The 21538-nt window shown below is 47.5% G+C and overlaps 2 protein-coding genes across 3 annotated transcripts in view; one reads left to right on the top strand and one right to left on the bottom strand.

Moving 5' to 3' along the window:
* JAK1 (Janus kinase 1) overlaps positions 1 to 3128 on the top strand; it is a 33429-nt gene extending 30301 nt beyond the window's left edge. For both annotated transcript variants that reach the window (XM_054384365.1, XM_054384366.1), the window contains 4 exons: positions 855 to 1027; positions 1444 to 1561; positions 2069 to 2179; positions 3015 to 3128. In XM_054384365.1, coding sequence (XP_054240340.1) covers positions 855 to 1027; positions 1444 to 1561; positions 2069 to 2179; positions 3015 to 3116 — 504 coding nt within the window. In that variant the 3' untranslated portion in view covers positions 3117 to 3128. The remainder of the gene's footprint in view (positions 1 to 854; positions 1028 to 1443; positions 1562 to 2068; positions 2180 to 3014) is intronic.
* A 3795-nt stretch (positions 3129 to 6923) lies between these two features.
* The window catches only part of RAVER2 (ribonucleoprotein, PTB binding 2), a 43367-nt gene continuing 28752 nt past the window's right edge, over positions 6924 to 21538 (bottom strand). The window contains exons 9-16 of the mRNA XM_054384561.1: positions 20742 to 20846; positions 20438 to 20549; positions 18927 to 19186; positions 16861 to 16972; positions 15631 to 15776; positions 11138 to 11227; positions 10224 to 10352; positions 6924 to 7070 (exon numbers count right to left, since the gene is read on the bottom strand). Of these exons, the coding sequence (XP_054240536.1) occupies positions 6924 to 7070; positions 10224 to 10352; positions 11138 to 11227; positions 15631 to 15776; positions 16861 to 16972; positions 18927 to 19186; positions 20438 to 20549; positions 20742 to 20846 (1101 nt within the window). The remainder of the gene's footprint in view (positions 7071 to 10223; positions 10353 to 11137; positions 11228 to 15630; positions 15777 to 16860; positions 16973 to 18926; positions 19187 to 20437; positions 20550 to 20741; positions 20847 to 21538) is intronic.

The raw sequence follows: 21538 nt of genomic DNA, 5'->3' as shown, positions 1-21538 counted from the left end.
GATTGAAGGGGGAAGGAGAGGCCAGCTCTTGATGACCAAAGCCATTCTCTTTGTCCCCAAGGAGAAAGTAGTCTCTCCTGTGCTTCAGGTGCTACTGGCACAAAGACCAGCAAGGGAGCAACTAACAGATTCCCTTGCATAAAGGTCTGCTGTGAGAAGTTGCTGCTGCAGAGCTGGAAGCATTAGGAGGAAGGACAGCACTTAGGCTGTGATGGCAAGAGGGAAGGAGCAGTGTGCAAGGCTGAAGGGAGGGAGATCTGCAGGAGCAGTGAGGCCACATGAAGCAAAGTGCTTTCTACAGGAGATTTGAGGGGACTGTGACTATGGTGGAGCAGGCAGGTAGAAAAATCAGTTTTAGCAGCACACAAAGGAATGGCTGCTGTGGGGAGAAGGGTCTGGAGGTGGTTCGATAACCCTTTAGGGTTATCAAACACTGGGATGGTCTGCCCACCACTCCACCACTGTGGAGTCACCATCCATGAAGGTGCTTCAGTGGACCAGATGCTGAGGGGCATGACTTAGTGTTGTTGACCTTTCAATGCTGGGTCAAAGGTTGGACTGGATGATCTTTAAGGTGTCTTCCAACCAAAGATGTTCTGTGGCTGCTGAGCTGAAAATTAGAAAGCACAAAGCAGGACCAGCAGTTTCAGCAGCTGGGAAACCAAAAGGCAGAGATTAAGGGGGTGTATGTGTCATAAAACCCTGGAAAGTGCCAGCAGATGGAGAATCTGCCATGGGAAATCTGGACAGAGTTTGACCACGTGAGCAAGGGAGCATTTGAAGGGGAAGTTGGAGAAAACCAGTGGTTAAACAGTATTAGAGAAAGCAGCATGAAAGACTTGCTTCTCTCTTAGGGGATGGACTATCTGGGCTCCCGCCAGTACGTGCACCGTGACTTAGCAGCAAGAAATGTCCTCGTTGAGAGTGAGAACAGAGTGAAGATTGGAGACTTTGGCCTCACCAAAGCCATTGAGACCGACAAGGAGTACTACACCGTGAAGGATGACCTCGACAGCCCTGTGTTCTGGTAGTAGCTTACAGCTTGTTCTCTTTATCAGCCTATGCCGTGCAGGATGCTTTCTGCTCCTGCAGACTTGGGCTTTTAGGTATCCTCAAGATTGTACATACTTTGCTAAGAGGCCTACATCAAGGTGCAACATCAGAGCGAGGCAGAGGCACCTGGTAGATTATCCTTAGCTTCTTTGGTGCCATTCTTGCTGCACATAGTGATCCATTTTCCCTGTTTTTGCTTTCAGTTTCAGAGTGACTTGCTCTGTGACAGTTGTACCTTATTTTATTCCTGCTGTGGCATCCCAAGCCCTGCGGGCACATGAATTTAGGTACAAGAACTCTGCGAACACAGAACTTGCCTGTTCAGCTCTCTGTTGCATGTGAATAGATCTGTGCAGCTCTGAGTAAAGTTTCACATCAATGTGTCCTCAGGTATGCTCCAGAATGCCTGCAGCAGAGTAAATTCTACATCGCCTCAGATGTCTGGTCCTTTGGGGTGACACTCTACGAGCTGCTTACCTACTGTGATTCTGAGTCCAGCCCCATGGCAGTAAGTGGTTGTGAAAGAAATTGCTGCTAAACCTGCTTAAATTGGCTAGGTTTTTTTGTAAGAAAATGTGTTATTTTTGGAAACGAGTAGATTGACTGTCTTTTATCTTATGAAAGACCATGAGGGTGGTGAGGCACTGGAACGGGTTGCCCAGAGAATTTGTGGAGGCTTCAAGCCTGGAAGTGTTCAAAGCCAGATTGGATGGGGCCTTGCTCAAGCTGTTCTAGTGGAAGGCAAGGGGTATGGAAGAAGTTGATCCTTAAGAACTCTTCCAACCCATTCTGATTCTATGAAAACAACCCTCAGGTTTGTCTGTCAGTGAAGAAAGGCCCTCTAAGTTGTGGGGACTGCTTGTCCTGATGAAGAAACTATTTGTGCATGGTGTCTGTAGGATAAGCATCTACTGTGGGTTTTCACTTTGAGCCAAATGTCACCCTAATGTCAAACTGAAGGCCTGGCTTTGTGCAGGGTGAGAGGCTGTGGCCCTGACTCTGTCTCTTTTCACAGGAGTTCTTGAAGATGATTGGCCCCACGCAGGGACAGATGACGGTAGCACGGTTGGTGCATGTGCTGCAGGAAGAAAAGCGGCTGCCACGGCCCCCCAACTGCCCGGAGGAGGTAACAGACACCTGCCCTTTGGGGGTGGTGCCCTCCCCTGGATGCTAAACTAGCAGCACAAGTGTCACTCCTTCATGGTTGGGTATGCCTGGCTGTCCCCAGGATACCAGCCATGTCCTGGGCTGATCCCCAGCAGCGTGGGCAGCAGGGGCAGGGAGGGGATTCTGCTCTGCTGAGACTGCACCTGCAGTGCTGGGACCAGCTCTGGAGTCCTCAGCACAGCAGGGACATGAACCTGTTGGAAGGAGGCCAGAGGAGACCACAGCAGTTGATGGGAGGGAGGGTGGGAAGGCCTCTGCTGGTGGGATCAAAGCAATGAAGCTGGCAAAGGGTCTAAAGAGTAAGTCCCATGAAGAGCAGCTTAGGGAACTGGGGTTAAGTTGGAGAAAAGGAGGCTGAGGGAAGACCTTCTGGCTCTGTACAGGAGAGGCTGGAGCCAGGTGAGGGTTGGTCTCTTCTCCCAAGGAACAAGCAAGAGGATATGAGAAAGTGGCCTCAAGTTGCAGCAGGGGAGGTTTAGGTTGGACACAGGGAACAATTTCTTCCCCAGAATGGTTGTCAAGGCCTGGCCCAGGCTGCCTGGGGCAATGGTGGAGTCCCCATCCAAAGTTGTGGAGATGTGGTGCTGAGGGCCATGGTTTAGTGGTGACCTGACAGTGCTGGGTTAATGGTTGGACATGTTGATCTTAAAGGTCTCTTCCAACCAAACCAATTCTGTGTTTGGTTCAGTGTCCTTTATTTCCCAGCAGTGAGAGTCTTCCGCTTTATATTTAGTGGGAAAAGCCAAAGAAATGTTTCACAGAACCTTTAAAAATGCCTTTTTTGTGGTTGTTAGGTGGACCAGCTGATGAGAAAGTGCTGGATCTTCAAGCACGACGAACGGACAACTTTTCACAACCTGATTCAGGGCTTTGAAACAATTATGAGTAAAATGTAATTACCTTTTGGGTTGGGGTTTTTTTGGTTTTGTTTTTTTTTTTTTTTTAATACTGTCAGTACTTCAAATGTGTGTCCAAATCTCACCGCCCCAGACATTCTGGTTTGTTTTGGGTTTTTTTCACTGCTGTAATTTGTACCCTGACTGTGCTAATGTGGTTTAAAGGATTCTTTTGCCAACAGTTTTCCTTTATTAATTTTAGCCAACAGTTGGATCAAATTAGTTTAAAGGTGACAAAAACAACAGCTTGACTTTTTGGGATTTGCTGCTGTTAGCAGAAGGCAGCTTTAGCTTTATCTTTATCCAGCTGGGAGCACCCTGATGAATGCAAACTGAAAGATGTGCTGCAGTCCAAGCTGTGGCGTGGAAAGGAGCCTGCTGTACACTTTATTCCCTAGCTAGCTAAAGTAGTGGGCCTAGAGAAGGCAAGTTAATAATTTTTATGGGATTTTTGAGGAGGTTTTTTTAAAATATCCTTCATGTGCACTTAAATTTTAGTAAGAAAACCTCCCCTACTCTGGTATAAAAATCCAGAGAAGACAAAAAAAATCAGCTTGTAACCACCCTGCAGTTCTGAGCTCTTGTATCTGACTGAAAATTGCTTCGTGACCTGTTAAAAACCCCAGCCACAGCCACTCAGAATTGTTGTGTTTCATGGAGTTTTTACCATTTCACTGCAACATATCCCCTTTCTGCATAAATCTCTTTCTTTGCTGTTCCCAGCTCATTCCTCCCTTCCCACCTTACCCCCTTCCACCTGCTGCAGCTTCCACTCTTCCTGTGGCTGTTGCACCTGCACACACGATGCGTGCGAGTGAGAGGGGAGCAGGAAGTAAGTTAGTCTGGAAATAGAAAAGGAAATGGAGCTGTGTACAGAACCTAGGGGAGCACGCCCCTCACAAAGAGTTAAAGGACTGAGCCACCAAGGATGTGTGCCCAGGAGAGGAGAACTTCTCAAGCATATCAAACAGTCTTCTTGTTAGCAGCGCTGCCACCCAGCCCACCATTTTGGTGGAGGATTTGGCCAACACATTAACTAAGTTGAGCAATGGAGTGCAGCCCTTCATTGGACCTAAGATGAGGCTTTGGTCTTTAATTAATTGGAGTTCCAGACTCAAGCCATGGACTTGTGCCACATTCAGTTAACCAAAGGGAAAGCAGTAGGGCCAGACTGGGACCACATACATTTTATTGCCAGGACCATGCTCAGCAGGGCACAGTGGTTTAATTTGAAACCTGCTGACCCATGCTGTAGGACTTGGTGGGGTTGTTTTCCCACCACGCCTGGAAGTTTGGAAATGCTCTGAGGAGACACTCAGTTCTGGCAATAACAGAGAGATGTCTTTAAATAGCTAACTATATATTATATATATATATATATATATAATTTTATATATATATATATATAAAATTGTAATTATGAGCTGCAAGGAAGTCAGATTTATTTTTACAGTATTACCTGTTTTGTTTTTGCTGTATGTCACTTATGAACCTGATTTAAATCTGTAAGCACTTTGTTACTCTTTATACAAACAAATCTAATAAAGATTTTTTTTTTTCTCCAGGTGCATTATCTTCTTTAATCTAAAATTAAAGAGAGAAAGAGGTTTAAATGGTGAGCAGAGCCTATTTGTCTTCAAAAACCACCTTTCCTTCTTTTAAATAATGATTTCAAGGTAGCCCAGAGGTATTTTTCCTCCCACAGAAATCCACTTTAATGTGAACCAATGATTTATTTTCATTGAAAAGCGTAACAAGTTGAGAAAGTTGCATATACAAAGAGGAGGAACAAAACTATTACAAGTCAGTTTTTAATCCATACACACACATGGAATCCCACCAGAGCTCCTTGAGCTGTCCTGTGTGTGCAGCACACACATAGCTGCAGAGGGAGGAGGGATTCTGATTGTGAAGTGCTTTAAGCTTTGAAAATGCCTATCATGGTCACATCACAAAGCTTGAAAGGCAGAGTTTAAGAACCTCAGTATTTAAAAAAAAAATGGCTTCAGGATTTTCCAGCAAGATCAAGGCAAAAAGGCCCTGGGGTCTGGCCTCAGTGCTCAGTGAATTCAGGCCAAATGAATTTGCAACAAGCTGCCCAAGAGTGGTTATGGAGTCTCCTTCTCTGAAGAGATTCCAAACCCACCTGGCCACTGTGATCCTAGGCAAGCTGCTGTGGGTGCCCCTGCTTTAGCAGGGGAGGTTGGACAGTATGATCTCCAGAGGGCCCTTCCAATCCCCACAATGCTGGGATTCCAAGGCATCAAACCCAGGCTGTCTGACACAGCGCACTGGCTCATACTTTTTACCTGTCACAACCACTGATCTCAAAAGCAGTGATGTCTAAGGCTCCAGCTACAAGGATTAACAGCAGAGAAGAAAGGCCCCAGGCAGAACTGCTTAATGAATATGCTAAAAATAATACAAAGTCTTTTAAAAAACAAACAAACAAAACAGGAACAATGATCAAACTGGGAAATGGTGTCCGTGTGCTGCCATCTGCCCTGGGGGAGCCAGCCTGGTAATGGGCAGAGGCAGCCCAGCCTGTGCCACCAGCACTGGCTGGCTGTGCTACAGCCACATGCAGAGGCTGCTGCAGTTTCCATTGCATGGGGATGAGCCCATCCTGTACACCTGGGATGTGGGAGTAACTCTTTTCCTCTAGGGAGAACTTCATGCAAAGTGTGCATAGCAGGAGTGAAAACCAGGGCCAGGCTGCTCTACGCGAGCAGGCTTTGGAGTGCAGCACATCTGAAAAGTTAAGGTGGTTGGAGAAAAGAAAATACAGTGAAGAGCAGGAAGGCAGAATTAAAGAGGTCATCTGAGGAGCATGGCAGTAGAACTTCATCTCTAACTCTGAATCATCCCCATCCAGAAGTAGTCAGCAAAAGCAGACCAGGCAGTTGATTTCTTCCACTTCCAGCTACCTTTACCAGTACTCCACCACCTGAAAGTGTGGCCAGCAGCCCTGTCTGACACCTAGAAGCACTCACAAACTGTACATCACTAATTTCAAGAAGGGAAAGCTGTGGATTCTTGGCCTAAAAGCAGACAGAGGTTATTTCATTGTCCAAGATCACCTACCTAGCCAAAAGGAATTGGATACTGCAAGGCAGCACACAAGGTTAGCATCTTACTTCTGACATCTGTTTATTGAAAAACGTCAGCAAGGCTCTGGTAATACATTTGGTATGTGTCTCCCTTCCAGAATTAAGAGGAACTATTAAAAATATAAAGGCTTGTAAATGCAGAACTCTTAATCCTGGAAAACGGTAAAGATTGGGGAAAAGAAGTTTTCAAGAAAAGGAAAAAAAATCCAAAAACCAACCTCACATTCTGAGTTAAAAAATAAGGAAGAAGAAAAAAACCAACACAAAAAAACCCCAACCCTTACTTCTCTCAAGACTTCATCTTTGAAATCTCTCAGCCTGAGGACTGGAGCGTGGCTCAGGGTTCCCTCCTCAGTATTTTTATTGCTTTCAGCCAGCAAGCTGCCAAAACTCACCCAGTTCCTCATCCAGTCAGCCTCAGCCCACTGCTACTTCCAGAGGCAAGTGACCAAGGTAACACCATCCCAGCCTTCCAGAAGGCGACTCCAGACTACCGAGCCGTGGCCAACCTCGCGGCGATACGTACCGGTTCCTCGGCAAACTTGGCCCTTACAGAAGGTCTGTTCCTCTTGGGATACTCACACCCCACACAGAAAGCAGAAGGACTTGTCTGAAGTTAAGGCAGCAATAAATAGCAGAGGTATGAGAAGAGAGGTCCCACCTTGGCCCCCAGAGGGCGGGGTGGGCAGCCAGGGTCTCAATAAACACGCTTCTTCTTGAGCGAGGATTCGGCGTAGCGCGCCGCAGAGCTCGCCGCCTGCTGGCCCAGGTACTCCACAGGGCCAGCTTCTGGGGAGGCAATGAGGTACGAGGCGCTCCGCTTCTCGCTCCGCACTGGAGCCACCTGAGGACAAGGAGGAAACCAGTGACACATGATCCAGAGCAATAAATAAAGCTCCAGGCTGGGCCCAGGAGCCAGTGACCAACTCCAAAGGCCCGACTGACTCCTCTGGCCTCAAGATCCAAGCTATACACAGCTCATGAGTCAGTGTCCATGCCCTGGCCCTAAAAAGAAAACCCAGTCATGACTGCATTGGTGTCCCACCACACCTGCGCCTTTGTGAGGGCAAAGGGCTGCCCTGGTCCTGCTCCACAGTTAAAAAGCAGTAGTGTCATAGCCATGCTATTCCCCTGCAGCACCACAGCAGCTCCAGCTGTCTTCATCCTGTCAAGTATGTGGCCACCAGTCATCCTGTCAACCAGTGGCCACCTTTCAATCCTCTGTCTCTTGGTGAGCTGAAAAGGTTAAAAGCATCCTGGCACAGCTATTGTGGCAAGTCAGATGTTGAAGGACTTGGTTTCCAGCCATGCCAAAGCAGGTTTGTGCTGTGGATTATGGCTGGCCATCTGCCACTTGTAGACATGAGTTCAGATGTGGTACCAAGGTGAGGAGAAAGCAGCAATGGTTCTTCAAGCAAAACCTCAGTGCAACACACAAAGTCCTGAGGGTCCCAGAGTAGGGTTTCTGGTGAGGGCACAGGTGACCTAAGGCTGCCCTACCACCAAAGGCTCCTTAGGGAATGCAAGGCTCAGGTTCAGCTCCTCTTTGAGATCCACCAGAGCACTATCCATGCATCTACAGCACCAGACACAAGAGCCCACCACCCTCATCAATGGTTCATTGATCCCTTCTCCCTTTCCCCTATTGTGCTGCTAATTTCTCCTTGTTCTAAGATGGAAGTATCTGCCCTGTAACAACCACCTGGACCTGCTCAAACAGACTGACTGTCCCAGATCAGAAGAATGGGGGGGGGGGGGGGAAGGGTGCAGCTCACATTGGAGAACTTCAGAAACCTTCACTTTTCACAAACAGGGACATCAATTCCTTCACTCAATCAGACCAGCTGAGCTGACCAAATGTTCCTGAGCCCAACTCATCCCAGCAGTTCTCAGAAGCAGAGAAGTTGCTCACTGACACCTCACATTAGCACCCTGTGAAGGCCAACTTCATTTTAGCACTTCCTGTTACCAGCACCGGCACTTGCTTGAGGAACAACTTTGAGTGTTCCTCCGGTCCCCACTTCTAACAGCCACAGGGATGTCACATGTGTACTGTGACCCTCCACCATGTCCTGGCTCACATGGCAGAGTGCAGCACCACCACTGTGGGCTTCATACAGACCTCCAGCCATGCTCTTTCTGAACCTCTGGAATGCAGCCGACCTAAGCAGCAGAAAACGGCCACAGGGTTAAAACAAGTGCAGCCACACAGGCACACACTGAAGCAGTACAGAGCTTCTTGGTGGACAAGTCTGTGTGTCCTCTGCACCAAGATTTAGCTTTCTCTTCCAGGGAAGAGCAAAGGACCTCCCTAAGGAGGCAAACTGTGCTTCTATTTGATCTATGCCAAGGGACCAACCACTCTCTTTCTGCCTTTTATGGCACCTGGCATCAAGACAAACTTCTGAGCAAGCTGTTCAAAGTCAGCTCCACGCACAAACCTTCCTCTTGAGATGGAGATAACTGAAAGGTGAACTCAAACCCCAGACTATCTCCTCCTCCTGTTACAATGTCACTCATTTCCAGTCATTTCCAAGCTGTCAGGAACCTGACACAGCTACACACAACTAAAGACTTCACAGCTCATGCCAATGGCCTTGGCCAGCTTTATCCCAAGATCTGTCAAAGCCAGCTCCTTGTCTCCTATCCAGAAGTCATGAATTGCTACAGCTGTGTGTTCTCTTTCTCTGGAGAGATTCCAAACCTACCTGGACATTGTAATCCTAGGCACCTCTGGGTGACCCTGCTTTAGCAGGGGGGGTGGAAGAGAAGATCTCCAAAGGTCCTCCACCGTGCTGGTTCTTTTTAAACCTCCTTCAAAACCCAGGCATGTCGTGCCAAGTCTGGATGCCAGAACATCACATGCTGAATCCTGCTGCTAGCCTCCATACAGCAAAGGGATTTAAAGTCATGATGGAGGAGAGTCATGCAGGAGGCCCACAAGTTCCCCCAAATGCCACTGCTGACTTCAGCTGTGGCTGCTCTCAGCATCCCTGAACATCATGCAAAGGGCCACGAGCTGGGCTAGAGAGCCAGCTCAGCATCCCTCCAGCAGCACCTGGGGAGATCATCATGTCTCTCATGGCTGGAGCTGGACTTGCAAAGGCAGAAGCTCAAAAATCTGGCTGTTAAGGTCTAACCAGGAGCAATGTAATTTACCTACAACATGATGGTTTGAGGTCCTCAGGACTTCTGAGGACTTGGGAAATGAGAAGTCCTTTGTTCAGACTGCACAAAGCTTTTAACCTCCCTGTCTTGGTCTGTGTTAAACCAGCTTCCCGCTAGGCCAGACATGAGCTGGTCCTCATGGCTCCCACAGCATTTGCCCATCCCTCCCACATCTTTTGCTGATGAGAACTGTCTACAGGGTGCAGCAGACAAAGGAAGCTTTGCTCAATCAGTCTGGCTGTAGTAAGCACCATCTGACATCTGTTATAATTTCAAATGAAAGCCATTTTAAACCGGTTCTCCTCCAGTTAAGCTACTACAAAGTGGGGGCTGCAGGTAACTTGGACCCTGCTTTGACTTCTAACTCCACTTCAGAGGTCTTATCCCAGTGGCACTCACTGCAAAACATCTTCAAGTCAGGCAAACCCCATCTAAGACGAGGGTGAATTCCCTCCTCCTTTGATCACTTTGTCTCCAAGGGGTTTTTGCACATCCACCCTCACAGACACCATCTCTCCAAGAGGTTTGGCTCACAAACACCCAGCCTCTCTTTGCCTGGGGGTTTTGGTTATTTGTGGGCACTGAGATAGCTGGAAGGCTCTGAGGGGGTCTGGCACTGGCTCACCTTCCCCAACCACTGCTTTTATTTATCACATCCACCAGAAACTGGGGGGCTGGTTCTGAGGAGCAGCTCAGTATGCTGAGGAGCACAGATGTGGTGGAAGAGCTCTGCTTCGTCTTGTGGGACCAAAGCCCACTCGGTGGCAGCACAAGACAAATAAGAAGTGCTTCCACCAGCAGCTGGATCAGACTGGGTCTCTTCTCTCACCTTCTTTAATGGGCTTTGTGGAGGAAGCTGCAAGCTGCCTGGCTGGTGTGATCCCTGGGCTCCACTGTAAAGTGTTGGCATGACCTGCAAGCAGGTCCTGTAGTCTGGGTAAGGTCCACCTGTTGATTCCTAGATGCAGAATGGGATCCATCATCAACCAGAAGTTGAAAGAAAATGGTTTAATGAATAATTTTTCAGTTGATAAAGCAACAAGCACTCAGAATGAATGAAAATCTCTGAGTCACAGTTGCCAGGAGGAGCGTGCAGTGCACAGCAGCTCAGGCATGCAGCGATTTCTGGAGTCAGATGGAGGATTTGGGGGATATTTACTTGATTTAATGCCTTACAGAGTTTCTCACTGGTCACGCAAATCTCAGGCTATGGAATGGAATGAGTGAGGAACGAGCCCTCAGGAAAGGATCATGCCTCATTGGTGAGACACTGGAACAGGTTGCCCAGGGATGGTTGTGGATGTCCCCTCCCTGAAGGTGTTCAAGGCCAGGCTGGGTGAGGCCTTGAGCAACCTGCTCTAGTGGGAGGTGTCCCTGCTCGTTTGGGGGAGGTTGGAACTAGATGGTCCTTAAGTCCTCTTCCAACCCAATCCATTCTAGGATTCCATGGGAAATAAGGTGGTGGTATGCTCTTTCTTGGTACGAGTATTTTAACTGTGGGATTTTAGAGAATATTTATGCCAGACACAATCAAAAGCGTGAGGATGAGTCTGGAGGGACTGCCCGGCAGAAGGTGACCATGCAGTGCCGCTCCCCCCCAGTTCTTCAGCCCCTTATTTCTGCAGAACAAATGGCAGCAGCCACTCCCAACAAACAAAGCAGGTGTCTGGAGTCCAAAGCACCTTCACAGCTGATGGGTGAAACAGCCAATGGAGACAGGAAGAGAATAAAAGGATTTCTCACCTCAGAGGCTTCATTTTCAAAGTCATCAGCTCTTGCCTGGGTAGAGTTATATGCCTGAGCATAATGAAGATACCACTGCTGAACAGCCTCCTATAGAGGAGGAAAAAAACCTCTTCCCATTAGCTGTCTTACTAAGATGGCTTTAAATGACAACATTTCTTGGGGCCTTGCAGGACTTGACAGGGACTAAAAGGTAAAGCTCTCCATAAAGCACCAAAACATGTTTGACATCGCAATAAAGCTCAAACCAAACCTTGAAAACTACATGAAGTGGTTCAGAAGACACACAAGGCACCACTGCCTTGGCAGCAGACACAAGCACAGTGGAAATCTGAGGAAGGGAAGGAAGGATAAAAATGTAGCTTGGGAGGTGGTAGAGTCACCATCCCTGGAGGTGTTCAAGAAGCGTGTGGCCATGGCACTTTGGGACATGGTTTAATGGCCATGGTGGTCTTAGGTCGATGGTGGCACTTGATGGTCTTGGAGGTCTCTTCCAACCAAAACAATTCTATGATTCTATGAATGTGACACGTGGCACCTCTGCACCTGAGTGACACTATTTGAGTCCTTCATGTTACTAAAGACAGACTAAACTCACTCATCAGCTTATGACCCTAGACTTCAGGCGTGCAGACTTTGATCGCTTCAGGGATCTCCTGGCCAAAGTGTCGTGGGACAAAGCCCTGGGAGGGAAGAGGGGCCCAGGACAGCTGGTCAGTATTCAAGGACCACCTCCTCTGTGTCCAGGAGCAATGTATACCAACAAAGGGAAAAGCAGGGAAGAATGCTAGGAGGCCTGCCTGGATGAGCAAGGAGCTGCTGGACACACTATCACTTAAAAGGAAGCTCTACAAGGAGTGGAGGAAAGGACAGCTGGAATGGGGGCAGGTAAGGAAGCTGCCTGAGCAGCAAGAGACCTGCTTAGGAAAGCCAAAGCACAGCTTGAATTGAATCTAGCCAGGGAGGTCAAAGGGAACACTAAGAATTTCTACAGGTATATTAATGGTCAAAAGAAGCCTAGGGAAGGTGTGGGCCCCTCAGAAAGGAAACAGGTGGAATGGTCACAAGGGACCTGGAAAAGGCTGAGGTTCTCAAGGACTTCTTTACCTCAGTCTTCACTGCAAGGGCCTCCAGCCACACTCCTGGAATAGTCATGGAAGATAATGGCAGGGACCAGGAGGAAGAACTGCCCATCATAAGTGAAGATCAGGTTGGTGATCACCTGAAGAACCCGAGAGAGCTGGCAGAGGAGGTTGCTAAACCCCTCTCTATTATATTCCCAAAGTCCTGGCAGTCTGGGGAAGTCCCCACTGACTGGAAAAGGGGAAACATACTCCCATTTTCAAAAAGGGGAAGAAGGAAGAACCAGGGAACTCCAGGCCAGTCAGTCTCACCTCTGTGCCTGGTAAGATCATGGAGCAGATCCTCCTGGAGGCACTGCTGAGACAGAAGAATAGTGAAGAGGTGATTGGGTACAGCCAGCATGGCTTCACCAAGGGCAAATCCTGCCTGACAAACCTGGTGGCCTTCCATGACAAGTGCCACAACATTAATAGATGAGGGGAGAGCAACTGATGGCATTGACCTGGAGCTGAGCAAAGCCTTCCACACTGTCCCACACCACCTCCTGCTCTCCAAACTGGTGACACATGGGTTTGATGGGTGGACCACCAGATGGATACAGAACTGGCTTGATGGCTGCACCCAAAGAGTGGCTGTCAATGGCTCCATGTCCCAGTGGAGGCCAGGGACAAGTGGAGTCCCTCAGGGATCAGTCCTGGGACCAGGCCTGTTCAACATCTTTGTCGGTGCCATGGACAGAGGCATTGAGTGCACCCTCAGCAGGTTTGCTGCTGACACCAAGCTGTGTGGTGCAGCAGACAGGCTGGAGGGAAGGGATCCATCCAGAGGGACCTGGACAGGCTGGAGAGGTGGGCACAAGCCAACCTCAGGAGGTTCAACAAGACCAAGGGCAGGGTCCTGCAGCTGGGTGGAGGCAATCCCAAGCACAAATGCAGGCTGGGCAGGGACTGGCTGGAGAGCAGCCCTGAGGAGAGGGACTTGGGGGTGCTGGGGGATGAGAAGCTCAGCAGGAGCTGTCAGTGTGCACTTGCAGCCCAGAGAGCCAAGCAGAGCCTGGGCTGCATCAGGAGAAGTGTGGCCAGCAGGGCAAGGGAGGTGATTCTCCCCCTCTGCTCAGCTCTGCTGAGACCCCACCTGGAGTACTGCATCCAGTTCTGGAGCCTCTATTCCAAGAGGGATCTGAAGGTGCTGGAAGGTGTCCAGAGAAGGGCCACCAGGATGAGCAGAGGGCTGGAGCACCTCTGCTATGAGGAGAGACTGAAAGAGTTGGGGCTGTTGAGTCTGGAGAAGAGAAGGCTCTGAGGTGACCTTCTTGTGGCCTTCCAGTATCTGAAGGGGGCTACAAGAAAGCTGGGGAGGGACTTTTTAGGCTATCAGGGAGTGACAGGACTGGGGGGAATGGAACAAAGCTGGAAGTGGGGAGATTCAGACTGGATGTGAGGAAGAAGTTCTTCCCCATGAGAGTGGTGAGAGCCTGGAATGGGTTGTGCAGGGAGGTGGTTGAGGCCCCAGCCCTGGAGGTGTTTGCAGCCAGGCTGGATGAGGCTCTGGGCAGCCTGCTGTAGTGTGAGGTGTCCCTGGGCATGGCAGGGGGGTTGGAACTGGATGATCCTTGTGGTGCCTTCCAACCCTGACTGATTCTAGGATTCTATGATTCTATGATCCTACACCACCAATTATTTTTTTTTTGGACAGTATTTTAAGGATTTGGGCTTAGGAACCAATTCCAGGAGACATCAAAATGGACATAAAGCCATTGCTCACACAATATTCATGACCACCTTGTGCTTACATGAACCACCCAGCACAACATCCCCAGGACATCACTCTTGCTTCCCTAACCCACAACTCTCACCAAATCTGACCCAACTAGGAGATGGGTCTGGCTCCTGGCAAAGCTCCCTGCTGCAGCACCATCATGCAGCAAACCCATCCCCTCCACCCCAACTTTGCCAAGCTGAGACCTTCCTAAATACAAAACCACACCGTGCCCACCCATGTGTCCCACTGTCTGTCCTCCAGACTCAACTCTCCTAACAGCCCTGCTCTACCTCAGGAGGCTTGGAGGAACACAGATTTCCGTGCCAGCAGCCTAGGAGAAGGAAGCACAACTTGTTTCTGTCTCCCTGCAGTGGGAGGAGAGATCAGGCTACACTGGGGAGGAGGTGGTCATGGGGACAGGTCAGGAGGAGACCGACAGCAGAACCAGGATGGGTGTCTCACTGCAGACCCAGGACTTTCATACAGATAACCTGAGGGCACTACAACCCAGTTTTCATATTTGATCCCTAAACCACTCTCTCTCTCCATAGACTAGTGACAGCCAATGAACACAGGGAAATGTTCTCTCAGAGTGCCCTGATGGCTGTGAAACTTGCTCTCAGTACTGGAACACTCTCCAGCCCTCCACCTTAAAGCCCACGCTCTGATCACCCACGGAGGTATAGGCTGAAGGAATTGCATGCAGCGAAATCAGCTGGCACAGACCAGAAAAATTGCCCAAGCCACACAGGAACTTCTGGTAGACAGAACACCCTCTTCTCTGGGATCTAGCCAAGGGTCAGGAAAAGCTGAAAACTTCTTGGGAAGGGAAAGAGGAAAACTTCATGGTTTTGAAGGCAGACAAAAGCCAAGTCAGAAGTTGTAAGAGAGTAATTTTTCAGCTGGCTGCACTGAGTTCAGGCTCTCAAGAAGCAATCTTTCCATGGTTGCAACACTGCATCAGGGAATGTCTGAAGTCTTTTTTTTTAACTGGCATAAGATGTACTTCGTGCTAAATCTGTTCTGTACACTGAAAGAGAGGAACTCTCAGGGAAAAGGACCTACAAGGTTCAGCCTGAAGAAAAGGATGGGGTTTGGTAGGAAAGCCTAGGAACTGTTGAAGAGTGGTCCACCATGTTGGGCAATGTTGTTCAACTCCATGCAGAGCTATCAGGCTACATCAGACCCCCCCCTTAAAGAAGGTTTATAGGAAAGATGGAAACGACCTTTTGAGCAGGGCCTGTTCTGACAGGACTACAATTGATGGTTTGAACTAAAACAGGGGAGACTTAGTCTAGGTAGAATGAAGAAATGTTTTACACTGAGGGTGGTGAGACACTGTCCCAGGTTGCCCAGAGAATAGAAGCCACATCCCTGGAACCATTTCAGGTCAGGTTGTCTGAGGCTCTGAGCAACCTGCTGTAGTTGCAAACATCCCTGCTGACTGCAGAGGGGTGGGACTAGGTGACCTTTAAAGGTCCCTTCCAACCTAAAACATTCTATGTGTACCAAGAAGTGCACTAAGAGTACCCAGAGAAAACCAACGAGGAGCCGAGGGAGGGATCTCTGAGCTCCTATCTGCCAAAAATCCTGGTACCAGGGCTCTGAACCAAACAGGCTTCAGAAGAAAGTGCTACAAAACAACATACCTGTGGGTACTCCCCATGATGTTGAGAGTAATTAAGATAGTTTTCCACTCCATGTTGTGATGTAGGTCCCTGAGACACAGCAGCATCCAGGATGTTGTTCGAAAGGCTGCTCTGCTGCAGTGGGCTGGAGGCTTTGCCAGCAATTGCTGCTTGGAACACAACAAATACAGGGTTGGCATTAACTGCACAGCTTCAGTGACAACCTTCTTCAGCAATCTCCTTGGACTACAACAGAAATTTGCTACTTGACAATAGGCTGTGCTCAAAATTAACCTGTGCTACTAATAATTGAAAGGCTTTCTAGAAGTTTCTCCCCATCAGTGAGCCCATTATTTACTGAGGTTTCTTATTGAGGTGGTGAGACCACACCTTGAATACTGGGGTCAGTTCTGGGCCCCTCACTCCAAGAAAGACATTGAGGTGCTGGAGCAGATTCACAGAAGGTCAGTGAAGCTGATGAAGAGTATAAAGCACAAGGGTTGTGAGGAGCAGCTGAGGGAACTGGGGTTGTTCATCCTGGAGAAAAGAGGCTGAGAGGAGACTTTTTGGCTCTCTACAACTCTCTGAAAGGAGGTTGGAGCCAGGTGGGGGTTGGTCTCTTCTCCCAAGGAACAAGGGACAGGATAAGAGCAAGTGGTCTGACATTGTGCCAAGGGTGGGGTTAGGTTAGACATGAGGAACAATTTCTTCCCTAAAAGAGTTGTCAAGCCCTGAACATGCAGTGGTGGAGTCCCCATCCCTGGAGGGGTTTCAAAGCTATGTAGATGTGTTGTTGAAGGACATGGTTTAGTGGTAGCCATAGGGTGATGAGTTAATGGTTGGACTCAATGATTTCAAAGTTTTCTTCCAGCCTAAACCATTCTATGATTAACTGTGAAGATTCCCTCTCCCCAGATACAATATTGATTCTGAGGATAGATTACACCAGAATTTTAAAGCAGGTTTCGTTAAAGATAAATGTTGTGGTCACTGGAATTAGCTGGCAAACACAATCATCATTTGTCACACCCTGGTCAAGGAACCCTGACCCACTATATGGGCAGGCATTGGAACAGGCTGCCCAGGGAGGTGCTGGAGTCACCATCCCTGGAGGTGTTCAAGAAACATGTGTCCATGGCACTTTGGACCATGGTTTAATGGCCATGGAGGTGTTAGGTTGATGGTTGGACTTGATGATCTTAGAGCTTTTTTGCAACCAAAACAATTCTATGATTCTGTATGTTTGCTTACCTGGAAGACACAAACCAGGCAACACACTTGCCAAATTCAAGTAGGGGTTGGTACTAAGACGTATTTCTTTTGGTGGTTCTCCCAGCAGTGAAGTCTGCTTTTTCAAGGGAGTCTGTAAAAGAAGGGGACAGGTCAGTGTGCACTGTACTTGGACACTGTTTACCAGAAACCAGGGTAAGTGTCCCTGCAGGAGTCTGAAAAAAGCTGAGCCCTATGGAATGCCACAGGAAAACTGAAATACTTGGGACAGCTATCCGGACACTGTTGCCAGATGGATTTGCATCAACCTTTCTTTTCAGTCTGTAAGGTACTACAGGATAATAAAAAAGAAATCAAACAAAGAAAAAAAATTTTTATAGTCAAGTAAATGAAAAAATAACCACCAAAATTACCACAGATGCAAGGTGTTAGCATTAAGCATGTGGCCAAAAGTGAACTCTTCTTACCCAGAGTCACAAGTTAAAAAAGGACAAATCAGCCCTGGACTGAAGGTATGACCCTGTCTGAGATCTGCCACTATAGCACAGTTTTGGGAAATTATTGTCCCCCTGTATGTGGCACCGGTGAGTCCATATCTGGAAGACTTGGTTTAGTTTTAAGCCACTCACTCCAAAAAGCACATTGAGATGCTGCAGCATATCCAGAGAAGGGCAGCAAAGCTGGTGAAGGGTCTGGAGAGCAGGTCTGGTAAGGAGCAGCTAAGGGAATTGAGGTTGTTCAGCCTGGAGAAAAGGAGGCTGAGGGGAGACCTTCTGGCTCTCTACAACTCCCTGAAAGAAGGCTGAACCAGTTGGGGGTTGGTCTCTTCTCCCAAGGAACAAGAGATAGGACAAGAGGAAACAGCCTCAAGTTGTGCCTGAGGAGCGTTAGGTTGGACATGAGGAACAATTTCTTTCCTAAAAGGTTATCAAAGCCTGGCCCAGGCTGATCAGGGAGGTGGTCGAGTCCCTGTTCCTTGTGGAACTTGAGGCCATTTCCCCTCCTCCTGATGCAGGAAAATAAACAATCTACCAGGATTTCAAAAAAGAACCTTTCCTGGTAAACAGGATTCATAGAAAATAATTGATTATCCAGACTCCTAATGGTTTAATTGCATTTTCCCTTTAACTGCTGAAATAAAACAGTGGTTTTACATATGTATATCTGTATGTCCTATGCATTTTATCCATGTGGGTCTATACACAGGTCAAACTCCACTTCATTACAGTAAAAACTGATTTGAAGAATGAAAAGTATACTTCCTGAAGTAGGACTAAATCTATCCAAGCTAAGAAAGGCAACCACCAATATTGGAGATGTCTAATCACTTCAAATGACTCAGAAAATATGCCATGAAAACACAGATCTGATTTGAATTAACGGCAGGTTTCCAAGTAAATATCAAAGTATTTATGTATATTACAAGAAAACTAAATCCTGTTAATGACCATTCTGGTTCAATTTAAATCCCATCTCATCAAGCCTCCCATCCCCTGCCTTCAAAAGAATAAATGTTAAAACTGAGAGAGACTAAGAAAATGTCAGCTATGGCTAAGAGGGTATGGATTAAGAATGGAAAATTTAAATTGCCCATTATATATATACACACACACACTTTTTTATATATATAAAAATTTTTCTATTATATACATATATATATATATATATATATCTACACACACACACCCCCCAAGAGGAAACCCAAAGGCCCTACATACCACCAGAACTGTTCATGATTAGGCATGAAATTCCACCACAAGTTCAATTATTAGTCTTTGCCCTGAAGATAATTTCATCATCAAAAGCTATGAGAGGCACAGACATGAAAAAAAAAATAAAGAACCCCTCCAGTACTCTAAAAAGATTCTGTTGTGAATTCATCTGGGCCACCAAAGAGCGTTATTGTTCTCTGCCTATTATTCATAACTGCAATGACCTTAAAATGCCTCATGAATGATCCTGTGATCTAGCACATTCTAGAGCAGAGAACTACAAGAAGCAGTTAACTCTTCAGCGTGTTGAAATACCAACACAATCCAAGCACAAGAGCAAAACAAGGAGAAGACCTGCACTCCCAAGTTCCTTACCCCCAGACTGATCTCAGTGCTTTTCAGTGGGTTTTGCTTGGCGTGGCCAGCCCGCAAAGCTCCTGCAGGAAGGTTTGTCAGGGTCTGGTGGTAAGGCTGGGATCCCGGCACCACGGCTTCGGGACTTGCCTGTTTCTCCGCAGCACTGTTTTGCCCCGGCAGAGCTTGTCCAACAATGTGCTGATTCGGGAAGAATGGCAGCATGCCCATCCCTGCTGCTGCTGCTGCTGCTGCTGTTTGAATTGGAGGCAGATTAGATGCTGCAGTCAACCATAAATGGAGAAACTTTGCTGTTAGGCAAGATTTATCAGTAGGTCTTGTTTGTGGTTTTTACTAAGTGATGAGAAAAACATTTAGAGGTCTGGTTTACAGCTCTCCCAGAACACTGCATTCTGATGATGGTTTTTATTCTTTTACTGTCCCAGGACCAAACAAATCTACTTAAAGCTAATATAATAGAGGAAAACCCTGAGTCTTAAACATTCACTGAGGTAAGAAGTGTGCAGTGTGCTCAGGTGGCCAAGAAGGCCAACAGGATCCTGGCCTGGATCAGCAAGAGTGTGGCCAGCAGGAGCAGGGAAGTGATTGTACCCCTGTACTGGGCACTGCTGAGGACACACCTTGAATCCTGGGTTCAGTTTTGGGCCCTTCACTCCAAGAAGGACATTGAGGTCCTGGAGTGGGTTCAGAGAAGGGCAGCAAAGCCAGGGTCTGGAGAACAGAGCTGGTGAGGAGCAGCTGAGGGAACCACAGTTGTTCAGCCTGGAGAAGAGGAGGCTGAGGGGAGACCTCATTGCTCTACAATTCCTTGAAAGGAGGTTAGAGTGGGGTGGAGTCTCTTCTCCCTAGCATCAGGTGGCAGAATTAGAGGAAATGGCCTGAAATTGAGCCAGGGGAGGTTTAGGTTGGAGACTAGGAACAATTTATTTCCTGCAAGAGTGGTCAGGCATTGGAGCAGGCTGCCCAGGGAGGTGGTGGAGTCACCATCCCTGGAGGTGTTCAAAAAACATGTGGACATGTCCCTAGGGAACATAGTTTAATGGCTGTGGCGAGAACCCCTTCAGGGAAGAAGTTTCTAACATCTAACCTAAACCTGCCCTGGTGCAACTTGAGGCCATTTTTTCTCATCCTACATATTTTCCAAGTGTATTAAAAATGGCAGTAACTGAGCAAGCAGGATGTTTAACACCCTGCAAATATTCAACCAATGCCACAGTGGACTCTTTGCACCCTGACAAACAGATGAGAGAAGCCAGGCAACAAGGCAAAATAGTTTGCTGCTTAAAACAGGATATAGTTGATTACATAGGTAAAGAACTTGTTCCCTTGCTCCACTGTGTACCTAGATACCGTGCATTATTGCCCAGCTCTCTGCCTACCTCACTGGGTGGTGATAAGGTTCAAAGATGGGGCTTTAGCTGAAACAGGGTGAAGTAAGGAGCTGAGCATTTCAATTTCAGCTTCAAGCTGAGCATTTCTACTGATTTGGTATGAAAGCAAAAGTCATTTACACTTCAGAGCTTCTCCACGGGTTCCCATGCCTGAACTCACTGCTGGCATTACCCCTATTCCCAGCACTGTCTGAAGCAGCATCGTTGGAGGTTCTCCCAGCAAACCTGGTTTCTGTAAGGAAGAACAGAAAACTCTATGAATGATTCAAATTGTCTGTCTGTAGCTATTTCTTACCACTTTCACATTTGGTTCATCTTTTTACAGGTACACTAAACTGTGCAATTACAGCAGATGAACAAAATGATTTGGTTTAGCAGCTATAAGAAGGTCCAAAGAGAGTTGAAGGTGAAGCGATGACCTTACACTGTTAGCCTGGACGTTTTCAACCTTCAGCAGCTGCTGCTGTGGCAGTGGTAGGTGAGCAGGGCTCTGCAGCAGTAAGTTTGATGCGCTCCCCAGAATGGAATTCTGTGAAAGTATTGAAATGTGTTAGTTGACAGCCATGGAAAACAGCACATTCTTGAAACATTTTCAGATGATACTGCTTCAAGAAATTCAAATCAGTTCCTGAATTAACACAGCAAAGGAAGGTAACTATTTCCTCCACAAAACTTAGTATTTCTTTCATTCACAGAAAGTTGTTTCAAGTTCTTTTAAACTCTCCCCCATCCAGCCCTTGTTTTCTCCTCCCCACTCCAAGGATGCCTGATGATGGCTTTTAAAGGATCAAGAGCACACTCCAAATCCAATCCAGCCTCCACCTCTAAGCCCACAGGGAAAGCTAAACATGTTTGAAGCCTCTGCAGACACAGGAGATGGGAGAGTTACCTAGAATGCCAAGAAGAAAGATGAGACACAAGACCTTCAGGGGATTATGAGCTCTGTGAATAAGGGCTTTGTTAACATTTGCCTCATCCCTTGCATTGCAGTTCTGATACACAATCTCCACCACATACCTACACAATTTACAGGCCTGGGTTGGAACTGGCAGGGACTTTCATACCTTGCTTTACAGTTACCACAGAGTATCTTTATTTTCAAAGAAGAATATCCAGATACGTTTTCCCACCTTTTTAGTGGCAACTACCTATATAAAACTCTAGTGGCAACTACCTATATAAAACTCTATCCCAGAACCATTAAAACCCAGAAAGCACAAT

This window comes from Indicator indicator, chromosome 10 (genome assembly GCF_027791375.1).
Source record: "Indicator indicator isolate 239-I01 chromosome 10, UM_Iind_1.1, whole genome shotgun sequence".
Lineage (NCBI taxonomy): Eukaryota > Metazoa > Chordata > Aves > Piciformes > Indicatoridae > Indicator > Indicator indicator.
This window is presented reverse-complemented; position numbering and strand designations above follow the sequence as displayed.